General features: G+C 48.5%; 8 protein-coding genes across 8 annotated transcripts; 3 read left to right on the top strand and 5 right to left on the bottom strand.

Annotated features, from left to right (window-relative positions):
* Positions 1–713: 713 nt before the first annotated feature.
* Positions 714–932, top strand: ANOM_002042 (uncharacterized protein; the record flags this gene model as incomplete). The annotated part of the gene is made up of 1 exon (XM_015547299.1): positions 714–932. One exon carries the CDS (start codon positions 714–716, stop codon positions 930–932), a length of 219 nt encoding a protein of 72 aa, XP_015411172.1.
* A 533-nt stretch (positions 933–1465) lies between these two features.
* Positions 1466–4046, bottom strand: ANOM_002041 (TFIIH/NER complex ATPase/helicase subunit SSL2; the record flags this gene model as incomplete). Its single annotated transcript, XM_015547298.1, has 3 exons — positions 1466–3801; positions 3857–3967; positions 4019–4046. The coding sequence occupies 3 exons, from the start codon at positions 4044–4046 to the stop codon at positions 1466–1468; spliced, it is 2475 nt and encodes an 824-aa protein (XP_015411169.1).
* Positions 4047–4528: 482 nt separating this feature from the next.
* On the top strand, positions 4529–5367 carry ANOM_002040 (uncharacterized protein). Its single transcript, XM_015547297.1, has 4 exons — positions 4529–4547; positions 4617–4630; positions 4717–4742; positions 4821–5367. The coding sequence occupies exons 1-4, from the start codon at positions 4539–4541 to the stop codon at positions 5174–5176; spliced, it is 405 nt and encodes a 134-aa protein (XP_015411170.1). The 5' UTR covers positions 4529–4538; the 3' UTR covers positions 5177–5367.
* Positions 5368–5942: 575 nt separating this feature from the next.
* On the bottom strand, positions 5943–6237 carry ANOM_002039 (uncharacterized protein; the record flags this gene model as incomplete). The annotated part of the gene is made up of 2 exons (XM_015547296.1): positions 5943–5976; positions 6050–6237. The coding sequence occupies 2 exons, from the start codon at positions 6235–6237 to the stop codon at positions 5943–5945; spliced, it is 222 nt and encodes a 73-aa protein (XP_015411126.1).
* Positions 6238–8473: 2236 nt separating this feature from the next.
* Positions 8474–10309, bottom strand: ANOM_002038 (uncharacterized protein; the record flags this gene model as incomplete). The annotated part of the gene is made up of 5 exons (XM_015547295.1): positions 8474–8632; positions 8730–8869; positions 8920–8985; positions 9034–10035; positions 10108–10309. The coding sequence occupies 5 exons, from the start codon at positions 10307–10309 to the stop codon at positions 8474–8476; spliced, it is 1569 nt and encodes a 522-aa protein (XP_015411125.1).
* Positions 10310–12323: 2014 nt separating this feature from the next.
* ANOM_002037 (RNA polymerase II-binding domain-containing protein) lies at positions 12324–14027 on the top strand (the record flags this gene model as incomplete). The annotated part of the gene is made up of 2 exons (XM_015547294.1): positions 12324–12473; positions 12543–14027. 2 exons carry the CDS (start codon positions 12324–12326, stop codon positions 14025–14027), a joined length of 1635 nt encoding a protein of 544 aa, XP_015411152.1.
* A 164-nt stretch (positions 14028–14191) lies between these two features.
* Positions 14192–14947, bottom strand: ANOM_002036 (uncharacterized protein; the record flags this gene model as incomplete). Its single annotated transcript, XM_015547293.1, has 3 exons — positions 14192–14410; positions 14481–14560; positions 14650–14947. 3 exons carry the CDS (start codon positions 14945–14947, stop codon positions 14192–14194), a joined length of 597 nt encoding a protein of 198 aa, XP_015411130.1.
* A 1401-nt stretch (positions 14948–16348) lies between these two features.
* Positions 16349–16729, bottom strand: ANOM_002035 (uncharacterized protein; the record flags this gene model as incomplete). Its single annotated transcript, XM_015547292.1, has 1 exon — positions 16349–16729. The coding sequence occupies one exon, from the start codon at positions 16727–16729 to the stop codon at positions 16349–16351; it is 381 nt and encodes a 126-aa protein (XP_015411151.1).
* Between the last annotated feature and the right edge of the window lie 1158 nt (positions 16730–17887).

Raw genomic sequence — 17887 nt, 5'->3', positions numbered from 1 at the left:
TTGATCCATTTCAACGGCCCAGAATGATGATCACGACCCAGCTACATTATTCCACCGAAGTTTACCCCCAAACCACCCGATGAGAGGGGCATGCCGGTGCTCGAACCGGTGTATATCTTGAATAACCTCGGGAGATTCCGACTGAAACGTCACGAATGGACCGTGAGAAACTATTACGGCCGGGTGTATCAAGTAGATGATAGAGATGGTGGCGGAGCAGGATCTTGTCGGCAGGCTGTCTAAAACATCGGAGGGTTCATCTATCGATGATCTATGGGTCCAAGGGCCCGGTTTATATGCTTTCGATCGAGAAGCTCGTTAACACTTCTACTATTTCTCCTGAGAAATAAGGAGGACGCACGTAGTACGATGAGAGCATTCTACCTGGGAAAGACTAAGATGCAGATGCATGTCTTAGCATGCATAGACTAAGACTAGGATCTACTTGTCGTGATTAAATTACCATTTATAGACCCAAAAGAGAGCGAGCGCTTTTGCTTACTTCGGTATTGATTAACCCATTCAATACTTCCAGTAATATACCAAGATAGAACATATAAGAACGCAAGCTCTACCGCCAGAAAATAGACAACAAGCTATCCAAGCCAGTCATTCTCTCTTTCCAATATTTTCATACCAAAATCCTACAGTCACTCGCTCCCCTAACTTTTAACGATATCCACTCATTCAACCTCAATATACTGACTGCAACAATGCACTTCTTCACCCTCGCCATCGCTATCTTCGCAACCAGCACCCTCGCGGCCCCGGCCCCAGCCGCCATCAACCCGGACTGGATGGGAGGCATTCTGAACATCTTCAACAGACCCCATGGCAAGGTCAGCGCTGAAGCTAGTGCTAGCCCTGCCAGTTCCAGTGTCGCTTTGGGTCCTACTCCCAGTCCCACTGTCGGCACCATTGTCCCGCTGTAACCTTGTCGGTATACTACCTGCTTTGAGACATTTTCTAGCTAGGGCGACTAACGGCTATAGAAATCAGGCTGCGTGCAAGGGAATCATCACTATTGTTGGTTGTTGCGCGGGATACGAATGAGTTGAAGAAAGCAGAGAGCGGAGGACAGGAGCAAACGTCTCGGTAGTCTCCGAGGGTATTTTGTTTTTTGTTCCATTCTGAATAGGGCTCTCGTGTTGTATATATTTGCTCATGAGTGCTGCGGGCGGTTAAAACTACTAGTAGTCTTGTTGGGCCTGTCATTGAGGTGGACCTTGTGAGTCCGGTATTGTTCGATGCCAACTGTCCAGCTGAGTACAATTTGTAAGAATGTATATACATGGATCTGAAAGCGAATTGTCATATTATAGTAAGTTTATTATGTATATTTTGTGGTTTGATGCAAACTGCTTTTCCAAACAGATATATGACCAGTGCAACCCTTTTACCAGGAGAAAAAGTACCAATCTGATGAACGAAACTGATTTCCATCTGAATTGTGGCACCATCTCAATCAATGCATGCCAAAATCTTCCATCTCCTTCTTCCTCTTCTGGCGCTCCCGTTCTATCTTGCGGAACAACGGGTGGTGTCCCACTTTGTCCTTCAGCTGCTTGTTCCGGCTCTTGTTGTACTCGATATATGCCATGTCCTCTCCTCCTGCCAAGCCGCTGAGAGTGGCGGCACTGCGTTTGACAGCCCCCTTCTTAGCCCTTGGTCCACCAGAACGTTCAGAGAACAAGTCATCGGTGACGGCTTCAACATCCGCAGACGTTTCATTCTGCAGCATGACCTCCTGTAAAAGCTCGCGTCGCTCACCGGGGGTTGCATAAGCGAGCCCCTCCAGATTTTCAATACCTTGAAGATGGGTGATAACTTTGAACGCGTAGCCTTGGTCGACAAGGAAAGCTTGTCTTTTAGAAGAATAGAACATCTCGTCCGTATCCTTGGAGACGAGAGAGTAGAAGAATGCATTGAAGCCCTCATCGTTACGACGCTTAGCTCGCAGAATTCGGCCCAGCCGTTGGGCTTCTTGACGACGGGAACCGTAATGTGATGATATCTGAATCAGACAGGTTGCCTCAGGTAAATCCAAGGATGTGTCTCCGATCTTCGATAGAAATATGGTGTTGACTTGCTCGTTGTGCTGGAAGTTCTCCAGAATCCGCATACGCTCATTTTGAGGAGTGCCACCATAAATGTAGGCCTTGTTCAACTTAAGGGCATAACGCTCAAGAGCATAGACGTTATCAGAGAACACGATAACCTTGTCTCCACGCTTTTCGTGGTAGTCGATGAGAAATTGGCAAGCCTGAAACTTCCGGGGATTCATGATGTAGAGCAAGGCTGCCTTTCTTGACTTCTCTCTCATGTACTCCGAATAAAACTCTGTAGTCATAGGACACCACACCTCAGCGCATTGGACTTTGGCAATGTGCCCTTGCTCCGCAAGTTCCATCCAGTTAGCTTCGTACAACTTCGGGCCAATCAAGAAGTTCAAATCCTTGATTTTGTCGTCTTCACGCAAGAGGGTCGCAGTCAATCCGAGCTTGCTTTGGGTCGCGATAGCCGAAGTAACTTTACGGAACATAGATGCAGGCACCACGTGCACCTCATCAAGAATCATTAGACCCCATTCACGCGATTGAATCCAGTCCATCATTTTCTGTGCATCATGAGACCGGGCCCTTGTTTGGGAAACCATGGAATATGTCGAAACAATGATACCTGTCGATCTGCGAAACTTTTCCTTGTTGTCTGAGGTGAAAACGGCGATGTCGCCCGGGTCAATATTCGACCACCGTAAGAACTCGTTTCTCCATTGAACCACAGACATGGAGCTGGTACAAAGAATAATCGTACCCTTCTTGATCGTGCAAGCAGCCGTAATGCCAACTAGGGTCTTTCCGGCACCACAAGGAAGGACGATGATACCACTTTTAGCACGTCCGTTGCCGAACATCTTACTTAGACTCTTCTCCTGATAACTTCGGATTCGAGCTTGTGGCTTCAAGTCGATATCCAATGTAGGATTGATTTCGTCGTTCCGGAAGTCATACTCCTCTAATGCCGGGCAGCCCATTGCCTGGCAGCGAGCCTTAACAGGTTCGACAGCTTCATTCGGAATTTCAAAGCTGTGAACCTGAGCCTGCTCTTCATCGTCATCTTCATCGCGAATGGCCAAAAGTAGATCATCCTCCTGCCGCTTCTCTCCTTGGTTTTCCTCTGGCGGCTGTTGCTGGTCCGTGCTCTGCTTCACTCCTGCTGCATCCTTGGTGCCAGGGATAACAAGTCCACCCATTTTTGGAGCAGCCTGCTGAATGATACCGGCCGACCCGCCCTGGACCCTCTGAGCTCCGATGACTTCATCTTGCAGGAGCATCTGTAACATGGCTGGGTCGGTACTTTCCACGAAGAAGCGATTATGTTTCAGCACGACCTTGATCTTTCCGTATGACTTCGTAAAATCGATGATGAAGGATTTAATTGTATCCGGGAGGGGCGTCTTCGACAACCGGTCAAGGAAGTTGATGATATCCTGAGGCTGGAGACCAACCGAGACAGCCGCATACAAACTGTTTCCCGTCAACCGGTATTCGTGCAGATGGGTCGGACGTGACAGCGGTTCGGCGATGGTGGTCAGGAAATCCTGCGCTTGGGGGGCCAAGGGCGAGAAACTCTCCAACGTAATGGTTCCTTTCAAGGGGTCGATCCATAGAGGACGGTTCGCGTGATCTGGTTTCAGAGGGAGCGACGAAAAGTCTTTGTAGCCGAAGTTCGGATCTTGCTTCTGTACGGCGGAGCTCTTCTTGTTACTGAACGATTCGAGGGAGAACTTGTCGACGACCTCTTGAAGAAAGTCAGCACTTGGGTGGTTACTTTTCAAGAGGCCCACTTGTAATACCTTTCAGGCTATCTTCCTTTGGATCATATTCGGAAAATTCATCGCTACTATCGACATCCTGGATGTCAGGCACCGGGGTCGCACGCTTCGAAGCTCTACTTGACCGACCGCCTAACGAAGGTCAGCCCTGTCGTCTACCTGATCCCTGGATGGGAATCGTACTGTCGGTTGCCTTGCGCTTAACAGGCATATCGTTGTATTGTGTTAGAATCCCCTGAAACTGATGTCTATTGTCTATTGTGTTGATGTTATGCCAAAACGAATGTGCATACTCTGAGGCTACCAGCGCCTCAGCAGGGCTCCAAGCAAATCTAAACGTTCCGTTTTTTCTAAGATACGAGTAGTACCGTCAAACTGGTGTAGAGTTGAGGAATCCGGAAGCGATAAGCGGGTTGAAGGGGATGTAGAGAAAGGGAAAGTTGAAGGATATAAATCAGATGTAATCCGATGAGATGGATGACTTTACTCCGATGATGTTAAGGCCTGAGGCATCAAAGTGTGGCGAAAGAGGCAGAAGAGGCTAAGTTGGCGGTGGCACAGCAACCGGTAGAGCGAAACGGCGTTCCGACCTTCGGCCGAATGTTGACGTAGTTTCTACTCCGTCTCCATTTTTCCTTCAATTGAGGATTGTTTTGCTCAATCTTGGTATCCGCACATTCTTTTTAAAGAAGGAAAAAAAAAAATGAATACGGTACGTATATGAGGACTGCAAACAGACGAGACGTGAAGCCTTGCTGACCGTGTTTTGGGAAATCTATAGATCCGATCTACCTGGTGAGCGGGAGACAACCTGCAAAGCTTCATATTCCTGGGCGACATGGAACCTAGATTACTGACATGCTGTCGACATGCATCAACAGGGTAGGCTGGGGTACTCTCTGCGTCGGTAAGGGACTCTCAAGCGCCCCATATCTCACGACAAGTAATTGCACTCAAGTGCTCCACGGCTGACTTCGGTAAACAGCTGGCGGCGGAGCCTATTATTTCGCTAAGAAATCGATCAATGCGGACCGAGCCGCCCGATATGAAGCAGAGAACAAGCGCAAATCGAAGCTCGCACAGATGGAAGCCGATTACCGACGCCAGTCGACTCTCAACGAGAGAGTCTCGACCCCGTCCGAATCCCCTAGCTTGAAACGGGCCAACATGGCGCAGTTCCAGAGCGCAGCGGACGATGTAGCGTCACCAAGCGCGGAGGCCAGTCATGATCCCGCTCCAACCCGTCACGAACCCGAATCCGAAGCAGACCGAGTGCTAGAGAAAGGAAAATACGAGGCTGCTCAACCGTTCCGACCTCCTCGAGGTAATCGATTCAGCTGAGCGCGTTAACTCTTACGCGTGAGGGCATGCGGAGGAGTTCATCTTCCCTCAAACAATAGAGATGGCAAAACGTCATATGCACATGTCGAGAGTGTGCTGAGTGTGCTATGACTTTGTATGATATCATGCGATTATATGCTTTGCGAGCTAGCCGACTTCTTAAATCTCGCGAAGTTTGCGGGGATTCGTGGTATATATTTTACAGGCTGTGTTAGGGAATCAAAAATGTTGTTTTCATTTGAGTATTCATCCAGTGAATTAGACTCGACAATATTGCACCTTGTGTAAGGTACACAAATCTGTCATGGTTCATTTCTGCACTGCAGCAACACTGTCACCCAACTGCCCTACCAGAGGGAAGCATGGGCTATTCGTTTGCGCTCGAGTTTGCATGATCGCTGCGGTGAACATGCGTGTAAGAATCTTTTCTCTGGTCGAGACAGTATGCAGGACCCCGATGCTCGCAATCATGCAGACTCGCCAAGAGAACAAAATTAGAAATGCGTAATATAGATAAAAAGAGCACGACGCCAGCAAACTCCGTCCGACAATTATGCGCTTCACACCACGGAATCCAGGTTGTGGTATGTGTAATAAGTATCAACGTCCGTACGCCCACCATTTGCAAGTCCACCAGGGATGGTGATATCGAAATCAAGGAAAATAAAGGCCGTAGCATCAAAGATTGGCGGAAGTACGGGAAATGCCCCGATACATGTCAGGTACCGTGACAGATTCCTCCTTCGGGCATGGTAACCGAGACATCTTAACGGGCATGAAAACAGAGCGGCGGGTGCGGCCTGGAGAAGAGGTCAGCCAATCAGCAACCGAATCCCTGTGTACCAGAGTAGTATGGACCAGTCAACAACATACTTATTGCAATTGGGACCGTCCGTATTCTTAGCGCGAGAACTCTCAAGGGCTGGAGGAATAAATGGCAGCACCACCGCGGAGAAGAGACACGAAGTGGTGACAAATCGAGAGGTGCGAGTGTCTGGTTGTGGGCGACGGACAGAGAAATGGCGGATAGTTGGGCGGACGAACCGAACAGCGATAGCCATCTTGTAGTGTAGTGTGCTAGTATACTAGTAGTAGTATGTTATAATGTAACAAAGTTGTGACGTTCTAGATCTAGTGGCAAGCGCCGATATGTTCGATGGTAGTGGTCACAAGTGTTTAAAATGTAACTGGAATTAGGACCAGAGAGGACCAGGGGTTCTTCCACTACTTATATAATAGGGTGAGTGATATAATGATCGATGTACCAACGACCTGTAGGTTGAGCAAGGTAGCAGCTATACTGTGTAGAGACGAGCACCTGAGCCGAGTGGGCCGATTTGTTGCGACCCAGTGGGGACTGAATTCCTTCTGCGGGGTCTTTGGCTGCGTCGTTAGTCCTCGAGAAATGATGCCATGAGGTGGGTAAAGAAAGAAACAGATCGCGGCAACGGTACGGACAATACCATACCACCCTATCGTTCCCCATGACCTCGGGGGTCGGAAGAGCAACCCGAGAGCCAACTTACAGTAAATACCGAGTATTAACTGAAGTAGTTCAACAACTTCATATTTGTACTAAGTATGTACGTACATGTGCTATGGAAAGAACTACGGCACGCAAAGTGTTGATACATACCCCACACCAAATAAGACAGGAGTACTTCAACGAGCCGGGCTGGACAACCTACGTCAACTAACGGTGAGTAAACTCCGTGGTGTGCAGACTCACGCCATCGAGGGGCAAAATGGTCGCGACTTCCGGCCGAAGAGAGACGATCCAACTGCGGGGCGATGGAGTCCAAGAACACGGGCGCTGATCGCGGTAGTTGCGTTTCCGTATCATCATTCCATACTTGCAGCGCCTAATCGAGTTAAAACAATATTGAACGGTTCAACCTGACATCGGATCGTTTCATCATCAAGTGCTCTGATGGCGGCAGTTGCCCATCCGAAGGCCGCAGGTGTACGGACGCCGAAGGCCTTTTGTCTGCCTGATGACTCCACAAAAATGAGTCAACCCTAAAGCCAAACCAATCTCAAAATTGTTTCCCAAGCTCTAATCAAGCTAAGCCTAGTATCTCCTGCCCAACATACCCCTATTCTGAGAAGCTAGTTCAAGCCCTCGTTCTGACGTGCTATACACATCGGATGACTCGTTAGCCAGCTGATTAATGGTTCAGATTGTTCAACTCTTCCAAAGGGTCCTCCTTGACCCCAACAATGCTGGAAAGCACTAAGGGTAACTTCTTTTAACCCCCGAGCTTACCAACGATACCCGATAACGAACCGCTCGATTCGAGACCTAAGTACAAACTTAAGCTAGTGGATCTATTCCGAATGCTAAGCAGCCCTAAGGCATCTTACTCTCCACGTGCGGTAATCAATCTGGGCAACCTTAGGAGAAAAACTTCCTAGTTCAGTAGTTGATTCTCTAGGTGCACAGTACGTTGCATCGCTAGTATAATGCTTGTAATATTCCGTCAACAAGCTTGCGCATATATGTCTTTCATCACTTTCTTATTATCTAGCCAGAAAAACAGGCACTAGTACTTTACATCGTGGACCTCGAAGGCCTGGGGAAATGTAGGGCACAGTAATGTACCGCTCCACCCACTTAGTTCACAAGCTTCTCATGCAAAGTAGGGCACCACTTTGACCACTACCCTAATTGCCTCCTTCAGGAGAACTCATCTTGAAGGCTTACTATTTTTGAGTATACATTTTTCGTGAAACTATATATATATAATCCCGTCATGGAAGGTTCAATAGGTACTAGAGTTACATTACTTAAGAACGCTGTGGACGGGAGAAATTATAGGTCCGAACCAGGGACCAAGAAAGCAGACACTATTATATTGCTTGCTCAGAATGATGTCTATAATACCGGGAGCTGTTGTGATCTGGAGAAATGATGCTCCACTCACGGCTGCACGAGATTCGATCAGACCACTACTGAATTAAGCTCCAGTGCCACTGCACCTGGCAGCCTGAGGACTCTCCACTTCCCCAAACAGAGAAGGTTAAGGGCCTTATTGCCTGAGACGATCAACGGCAGCTGATGTCACAATTAGTACCATTCCGCAATAGGCACGGTGGCATGAAAGGAGGTTCTTTTTGATCTTTGTGGTGATTCTAATCCCTCCCCCCAAAAAGAAAAGAAAAGAAAGGTATATGTATATGTATACGAAAAGAAATTATGATTAAAAGCGAGAGTCGAAATATAAGAACAGGTGAAAAGAAAGGAACATGAACTTAGAAGAATCTGGCCTCCACGGGTACAACTGGCACAATGCGAAGCTAGCATCTAATGCCTTCTACCGTGATGATGATGATGTCTCCTGTGATGTCTGTGATGAGCATCAGAGGAAGAGGCAGTAGATAAAGAATCAGCATCGGACTGGCTGCTTGCCATTCTGCTTGAATCTCGTTTGGCTGGTAGGCTGCTATTTGCAACAACTGGACCGAAGCCAATACACGTCTCTGGTAAGGCCTCATTGAGATCCTCCTAGTTGTTAGCAGTCTTATCAATGCCTCGTACATGTATACAACTTACAGCAATTGTGAGCTTTGCCAAAGGGTTCCCCTTGTCACTGGCTCTCGTTATCTCCGCGTTGAGACTAACTCCAGCCGAGGGAGCCACACTGACCCCGAAAACATGATGTTTCTCATCATCCTCGCAGACCCCAGCGGTTGCTATATCCATCAGTCAAAAATAAAGATAATTAAGCCTGGAGATGACTCACACTCGGAGAGAGCTAACGTGGCCCCGAGGACAGGCTTCAAGTTGACTCCTGCTGCAAATCCATGGCCTATCCAGGTGAGTATCTATCTTTATGAATGATATCAGTTATACATACCAAGAGCCTCTGCAGCCAATTGGATTGCAGCTTTGGCATGAATATTAACGCCGGCTTCGATTCGAGCATCTACCTGTACCGGTTCTGCACGAACCTGGGGAGTCCACCCTGAGTGCACTACATGAGGTGAGAGAAGGTCAATCTTGAGCTCTGCAGAGTCCAGAAGGCTGATGTCTATTCCCGAGGAAACAGAAGCAGAGCCAGACACCGGACCCACGCTGAAACCAAGGCTAAAGATAATTTGCGGGCCTAGATCTAAGATGCCAGGGATTGAATACCCGTAAATTGGTATCTTCGCAAGGTCGAACTGTTGAGAGTACTCTTCGATGAAGTCTCCACTTAATGTTAACTTGGGCCCCAGTCTTGCAGACACGCCGTGGGGTGTAAGCGTGAACGTTGCGGCCTTGGGTATATGTTTCTTGGTCCTGAGGTAGAAACCGAGTTCGAAGCTTCCTTTTGTGCCACACTGATCGCACGACAGTGTTAAAGAGAAGGGATCTTCGGGGGTAGAGAAGTCCTTCTGAGGAAGATTCCACGGATGATCAAAACTCATAGTCAAGGTTTTCTCGTGCTCTTTTCTTTTTGTGTGCTGCGGCGCGACACATGTATCGCGCGCTTCTTCTTTAGCCACTCTACCCACAGAAAGCTCAAAGGAGTGGAAAACATCTTTCCATTCTGATCGTCGAGCCTGCAACTTCGCAGTCTTGGTGTGGTCGTCAAACTCAATTTTCGAAGCAGCGAATGGCACTCTATGCGTATTCCATCCACACTGACCAGTGCCGGCGACCACAATAAGAGTGTTTTGTTCAATCGCATTAACCCATTTCCATGAATGCTTGATGTAGTCGAACGACTTCTGGCTTTTGAAATTGACGGCCAAACTAGTATTGGTACAACGGACTGACTTCAGCAAATACCTGAATCGCTCCATTGACACCACGCTTGTGTCATCGTCGGTTTCAACGGCAAACTCGGCGAAAGTCGGCTGTCCATCTTGAGAAGCTATTGTTGGAAGTTAGAAGTTGAGAGACCCCCGAGTTATTTAAATTTTGGTCATTGAACAAGTACACATACCAGTCCAATAGAAGGAATCCTTCCTTTGAGGTTCAAGATGAGAATGGTGCGACTCATTGTGATATCGTGTACCTCTCACTAGGAGCTGTTTCCCAGCTAGTTCAGGTGATTTGGCATCGCGGAACACGAGGGGTGTGTTTTGCTGAAGCGATAGAGTGATCAAGAGGCTGAAAGAGAGCCAAAAACGAACAAAGTTGGCCATCCTGGGGGCCTGAAATCAGCGTCACAGAGGCGGTTATGGCTACAACGCTCAAGCAAACAGAAAGACCATCAGTATAGCTGGGACCAGCTGTGAAGATGAATCTTTGCGTGTTAGACATGATGTCCGAGAGGCGTCCGTAGCTATAAGAGGAGCCAAGCGTCGTCTAGTTTCCCAGAACTGAAGTCTTCCCCTGTCATGCAGCTCTGCTCCCAAATCCCCTATCCGTAGTTCACAGGGTGTTATGACTCTTCAGTGGTTCTCTCCGATAGCGTGGTGGACTTGTCCTTGGCATGTTTTTGATTCATGACAACGGACGCTTCGGCCGTTCATACTACGTACATACATACATGGTTCAGAGACTAAGCGGCAACGCTAAAGTAGCCAAAATAGTAGTGTTCCTGTCGATCCCAGTGCGTTCTTGCCTTTGTTTGAGAGAAATCTCCGATGAGATCGACCTCATTTCGAACTCCCTACGCAGTAGTAGTTCGTAGCATTCATTGAGTTGGAGGTACAACGAGTAATATGTGAACGCGTGCCTGTTTGAGCAGCCAAATTGATATTTGTTTTCGCTGAAAAGAAGGAATTTCTTTATAATTAAAGCAGGATGGGTAGGAGTGTGCCAAGAAATGTGCATGCGAGACATGCATTGTAGGATTCGCGCCTATACAAAGAGGGCGATCCCAATGGCCAGGGTCCAGCGGAGTGATTAAGTGCCAAGCTTTTGCCGTTATTAGTGAGACGTTACTAGTTCAATAGGGCCATTAGACTGTGCGACGAGTATCTCCTGTCCCATCACTTATCAGGGTCCTTTTAGCTGAAATCTTTTGCACAGCCATGTTCATCGACCCACGAACCCCAATATATCCGCTCATTTTAGATTAGAGTCGAAGCCAGCTGTTGGAGCCTCCAAGGGGAAAAGGGGTTATAGCTGTAGGGCTATACTCGAATTTCACCCGTTTCGGCCTAGGGCTATCTTCAATCAGTTCATATCTCTGTACGTAAGAAATATTAGCACAGGATTTTAGCGGGAGTAGAATTGGGGACCTGAATAGGCTGATGTCACCCAGCATGGTCATATAGGTATAACAGCCGGAGACTCCTCTGTCCAGTTCAAGCGAGACAGTGCCAACGATGGTTTGCTGGGGGCCACACTTAAACGTAGCCTTGCGAGTTTCGCAGAAATTAATGCCACATTATTGGACCCGCTATGGAGTATGGATCAAACAATAGCTGACAGTCCTCTGTTCACATTTTCTTTTGGTATTTCTTTCTGAGCCGCCATACTTAATTATATAGATACTCGCTTAAGGAGGGAGCCACATGGCGAAGCTAAGGGTTGCAAGGAGTATCCGCTTCCATGACCATGTAGGGTATATGATTCTGAAGGAGTTGTAATTCGACCATCCTCACTCGGATCATTTTCATAATTGGCATTATTTGTAGTTGTATTGTTTCACCCTACTGATGTATGGTCGTAAGCGCAATACTCACACAGATCTCCCTATGTACGTTACTTTGGGCACTTTGCTGAAAGATTGAGCCCCTGCAGCTCAGTACATTCCGCAGCTGCGTACAGGTGGACTTCGTATAGGCTGCCGAGTGTTTGGCCTTCTCACTAAGATATACTGAAGTCTTCTCTTGAACGCGCAGATTAAAGCGGAAACCTCTTCTACTGGACCATGTCAAGCTATTGTTGTAGACCTGCGCGAGAGGTAACCGCAATGCAACAATATCAAATCTGCACTGCGGCCTACTGAAGGGTGATTCATCTCAAGAAGTGTGCCTCCCATAAGTCTAAGGCATCTCGAGAAGAAGTAGACGCAGGAACTACATATGTAGCCTCTGTGATGCCTTATGCTGTTCGTATCGTTAATGTGCTGGAGATGGAAAGGGAATAGGACGGAAATAGAAGTGATCACGTGCGATAAGCGGAACCCAAACCGCAATCAACTCCGTTAGCCAACTTGACATCAAGAACCCAACAACACCCTCAAAAGAGATCCTACTGCCTGCAATGGCCTCTCATCAACTTGCCATTGCGAAGGCCTCATTCTCCGCGGGACTTTTACGCCCAGACCCCACGTCTGTCCCGCGCGACGAGATTACAACGTTCCATACCTCACTGGACAGGGCGCTATCGCATTGCTCCCCAGCAAACATCCAGGTTTGATTGCGAGTCCTTAGCACCGATATACACTGCAATACTAAATCTGTGACTCGGCGCGGCCGTTAGACCTGCAAAGATTGGCTTCTCGAGTACGTTGTCTCCTCGTCAAATCGGGTGAATGTTTGGGCCAAATACCTGGTTGCGCTCTCTGGTTCGTTCAGTGAAGACGCGCAGCAACCGCAAGCCAAGCCACAACAAACCCGGCCCATTTCTGCGAAGAGGAAAAGGCTACACATACTCTACCTGCTGAATGACCTGTTTCATCATACCAAGTATCATCTGGACTCGACTGCCGCCTTTTCCACCTTGACTGGTTCATTGCAGCCGTACATTGTGGAGTTACTGGGCTATGCTGCTTCCTACGACCGAGAGAAGCACCCCAAGCACCACGGACGACTAGACACCCTGTTGGATATATGGGTGCAGCATGGCTACTACGGCAGCGACTATGTTAACAAGTTGCGGGAGGTGGTCAAGAACTCAGCGTTGTCGGGCCCTGTCAAGACCTCTATTGACGTCGAAGAGAGCAACACAGACGCCGCCCACCGGCTTCCGAGCAAGGATGCACCATTCATCATGCCATCTACCCATGGGGACCAGTCTACTCCTTACTATGATCTTCCCGCAGGCAACCTTGTCCCTCACATCATCCCTAACTCGACTGTTCCACTTCGTCCTGATTCGATCAAACCACTGCAATTCCTGGCTGGACCAGCGGATGAAAAGTTGGTGATCGCTTTGAAAGCGTTTCTGAAAGACGTTGATCAAATATACGGAATCGAGAAACCAGAGCCCGAGGAAGATGAAGTAGTTGATATTGATGAGCTGGGCCAGACAGTCATACGTGACAAGATTACAGGCGACATTCTCAGCGGTGACACGTACTACGGGTGGTCTCGAGGGTTTTGCCAGCAAATGAAGAAGAGGAATGCGAAATCCAGCTCTCGAAGTCGCAGCGCAAGCCCTCGCAAGAGAAGGCGATACAGTGATAGCTATAGCGACGACAGCGGACGGAGCAGATCGAGGTCACGGAGTCGTACTCCACCTCGCAGGTTTGGCCGGTATGATTCTCGTTCACGCTCTGTATCTCGATCACGAAGTGGTCCCCGGCGCTCGCGTTCACGAGAGAAATCATATTCTCCTCGACCACCATCACCACCGCGGCCCATGCCCACGCAACACCACAATCAATTTAACAGTGCTGCGCCCCCAAGCTTTCCTCCGCAACCGCCGCCGATGCATTTTCAACAAGGCCCACCAGTATTCCCCCAAGGAATGCCAGGAGCACCCCCGCCTCCACCCAATTATCAGGTCCATGGCCACCACCACCTCCACCTTTGCCAAACTACGGCCCTTCGAACTTTCCGCCGGCATTCCAACCACAAGGTGGACAGTTTCCTCAGCAGTTCCCCCCAGTACATGTACCACAGGGACAGCAAATGCCACCCGGGTCCTATCATTTCCCTCCGCCTCACTCCGGGAGAGGCTGGAATCAGCATGGCTACCCATCTGGTCGTGGATGGAGGTAATTTTGAATGTACAATAAGCTAGCACGATAATAGTTCATGAGAAAAAGAATCTAATCTGCAATATACAAACAACACCAACCCACCTAGTAACACCAGATTTACTAGAATTGAGATGAAAGTTGAAATCCACCTCACGTAAATCAAGCCCTGAACTACCCCCACCCCTATAAGCCCCAAGAACATTCACTAGTGACCCGTGGGCACAGCATGCACACTGCTTGAAGCCAACCTAGGAGACGAAGAAGCCGCCGCCGCAGATGACGAAGAAGCCGCCAGCATCGAACTAGTCATAGCCGCCCAACTCATCGCCTTCTCAAGAGGCCGCTGCTTATTCTTCTCCAGAGCTTCCTGCATATCCTGCATTGCTTTCTCGTACGGTTCACATTCTTTGGCTAGGCTATCTCCCTGTTCATCTGTGTCAGCATTTGCTCTTTTTCTTCGAAACAAAAGGAAAAGAAAAATACAAAAGCCATACCTTCTCATTTGGCGATCCTTTACAACACATGACATCCTTTATACATTTTTCGTTCGGATCTGTATCGGCCATTGCTTGACCTGCCATTGCCTCATATCAGCAGCTGCGCGGCAAGCTATAAAAAGAAGATGAAGGGAGGTCACATAAAGAAAAAAAGAGAAATACATACAATCAAGCGACAAGATACTTGACAACTTAACCCCGTTAAACCATGGAATAGCCTGGCCCAATGATTTGGTGATGTTATCTCCGACTCCGTCGATGCTTTGACAGCATTGTTTGGACCGGTGAGCGTCTGGACAGATGCCGATGTGTGCTTCTGGTGAGGCAGAGGCAGAGGCGGCGCTCAGCGCTGGGTGTGCGGATTGTTTAGTCGGGGTTGAGACTGGGGTCTGCTGCTGGGAGAAAGGGACAGCAGTTGCGAGGGTTACTGTGGTTAAAAGAAGCAATATGCTTTTGGGATTCATTGTGATCGAGTGGGCGCTTGTCGTTGCCTTTAGCTTTGTGGTCGAGGAGGATCGAGAGATGCTGCATGGGAGGGCCTGGTTCGTAAAGAGGAGTAGACGTGTAAGTGATCAAGTATGGTAAACAACGAGGGCAAGGGGAAGCTCATCCCTGTGTTTATATGTGACAAGTTGAGATTCGCAGCCAAGATATCCCCTACGTTTTGAGGCTAGGAGCAAGGGATAATAGGCGCGACACGTTTGGTATCCGCGTGTCGGGTTGTCTATAGGCAAATTAGGTAGCCTAGACCTGCATGGAATGTAATAGCATGTCAAATTAAGACTGACAAGGAATGCTAGGCTTGTCAACATAGTGGTTGGGATATTTCTATTCGGATGATAACCTGCGCCGTAAAGCATTTCAGTTGAAGATGCAATGGCCCTTAAGTATTGCTTGATGCTCGTGTACCGTTGGCAGTAGACGTCAAGGAATTCGCGTTGTGGCCAAGATTCAGTTTCAGACGGGGAGTAGGATTATGCAAGGGGTGATGAGTATATAATTTCCGAGGAATTAAGCACATATGTGAGTATTCTACCTTGTGCCTGCATAAAATGAATCTCAATTAACCGTTCCGATGAGCAGAATAAAAAGGTAGAAGGGGATGCTGTGGAAGGACTACTACAGACTGTATTACCACTACTACAGCTGATAGTAGATAGATAGACCGGAGTATGTTGAACGGAAAGCCTGCCGTCACTTAATTCCCAAACCAAGTAGTGTACAGGAACTTTTGAAACCATAATGTACAGGACATGAACCCGCTGAAGCTGCTGGATGAAGAGGATTATGTGGGTGTGAGAAGGAAAGACGGGAATATGTTGATTCCTAGCTGTCTGTAGCCTGACACAATGAACAGGTATAGCCAAGAAGACAAGCAAAACTGGCAGAATTCTAGGCCACAAACAATGACGAGCATTGAAAAGCGAACGACGTTGAAGTCAAAAAACCAAAACAAAGACGGGTCCTCAGTGGGCATTTGTGCCAGTGCATCAGGCGAATAGCACTGGACGGGAATCTGTCCATGCCGACTGCGGAACCAATTGATGTCGTTGCAAATATCTATCAGTTGATGAGGGTAAGCTCCAAAAGGAGTACGCATATCCAATTGGGCCGAACATAAAGGAAGGACAGGCACCAAACTCGGTTTGAGCACGTCATAGCTCTGTATATATCGCTTGAAGCAGAAATGCTTTCGCTACAATCAAACGCCGGGAGACACCGAAGTGTCTCCCCCAAATCGCCAAAATCTTGTATATCATATCGTCAACTCGTCGGCAAGACACGCAGTGCCTTTTTGTCAAGGTAACGAGACACCAGTGTCACGTTCAGACACCCCCCCTCTTGCACCTCGGGGAGTGGTCCATTTAGATGGATCGTTTTTTCTCATCATCTCTGGTGGCTTTACGTCCACCTCGCTCGCCGAAGTCATGGTGGGAGACACCTGCAGAGGTGGGTGCAGGGCCTCGACGAAGCATATTGCCCGCCGGGTCGTCGCTCTCGCCGCTACCTGCGCTGCTTCTGCTGCTGCGACTGACGGGGGAACCGTTGTCGGCGTCCATATCGGCGAAGGATGCCATCCGGTTGTGTGTGTACTCCAGCATAACGCGGCTATAATCCTCAACAGACATATGAGGGTTGACCGTGCGATTCATTTGAAGATGACTGTCGCTGGAAGGGCTTGTCCCTCCTCCATCGGGGTGAACTATAGGCTGCACGGTTTCGGGATGCTGCATGGAAGTCGTCATGATTGCTAGCTCAAAATGAACAGTTAGTTCACAACATCATCACAATGTGGGATAGCAGCGAGCATCCATGGCGGAGATATCGTCGTCTCGGAGGCGGCACCAACGACATCGCAGATCTGGGTCGGAAGAGGCGTTCGTTACGGCTGGCTTTCATGCGAGATAAGAGCTCAAACAACAGTCTCCCACTTACCTTCACCACGAGGATGATAGTAAAAGACGGTATCTGCAAGTCGAATAGATAGAAGTGTGAATGTGTGAATAGTCTCGATGCAAAGGCGCCACAAAGAAGGGTTGAAGATCCAATATAGAAGACCAACCTTTTGAATCCGTTCAACCGGCGCAAATTAATAGGGATGAGTATGGACAGCAAGTGCGACATGAGATCACAAGCGAACAAGCAGAAGATCAGAGTCGAAGCCACATTGGTCAGTCAGGCGTATGGCACTGATCCACAACGGCGACATGGGCACTTCTCCATTTTACTTCCACTTGCGCCATGATGTCATTGGTCCGAGGAGCTCTTCCAAAGACCTTCTTCTTAATACTCTGGAAGTATTGTAAAACTTCCCCCCGCTTTCATGACGCCCCAGTGATTCGATTAATTTTTATCTCACCTGGCACTTCAGAAATCGATCGGAATTAACCGTGCTCCAGAAAATGGGCCGGTGCAGCTCCAGATGGTCAGGCCGTCCACCATCCTCTTCAAAGCAAAATGAAGTCACGGAACAATATCACTGGGTCAGGAAACCCAATGGGCTCTGCCGATCCAACTCAATACTACTAAAAGGTCCCCTGCAGATCCGTGCTGACAGTGACGGGTAGCCCAGTCGGTCTCCGTGGGAGTCTCTTGCCTGCTCCGGAATAGTAGCGTAAGGAGGTAGGTGTGTGCCTATGTGCGCCGTATGAACAACGACAGCGCAAAACGATAGAAACAGCTACCTTGACAACGAAGTATCCTGCCGGTAGCAGGGTGACCTTGCACTTCGAATATGTCATTGACCGAGTCTAGTATTTCCTACTATAGCATGTGTGATATCAGCCATCTGCAAATGTCGAGGTGCATCATCGGCACAGGGGATGAAAGGACGACACCCATTTGCTCAGAACTGAGGAGTGGAGAAGTAAAAATGGAAACAGCTACCACTACTATGTAAAAGC

Source organism: Aspergillus nomiae (assembly GCF_001204775.2).
Source record: "Aspergillus nomiae NRRL 13137 chromosome Unknown contig00017, whole genome shotgun sequence".
Classification (NCBI taxonomy): Eukaryota; Fungi; Ascomycota; class Eurotiomycetes; order Eurotiales; family Aspergillaceae; genus Aspergillus; species Aspergillus nomiae.
This window is presented reverse-complemented; position numbering and strand designations above follow the sequence as displayed.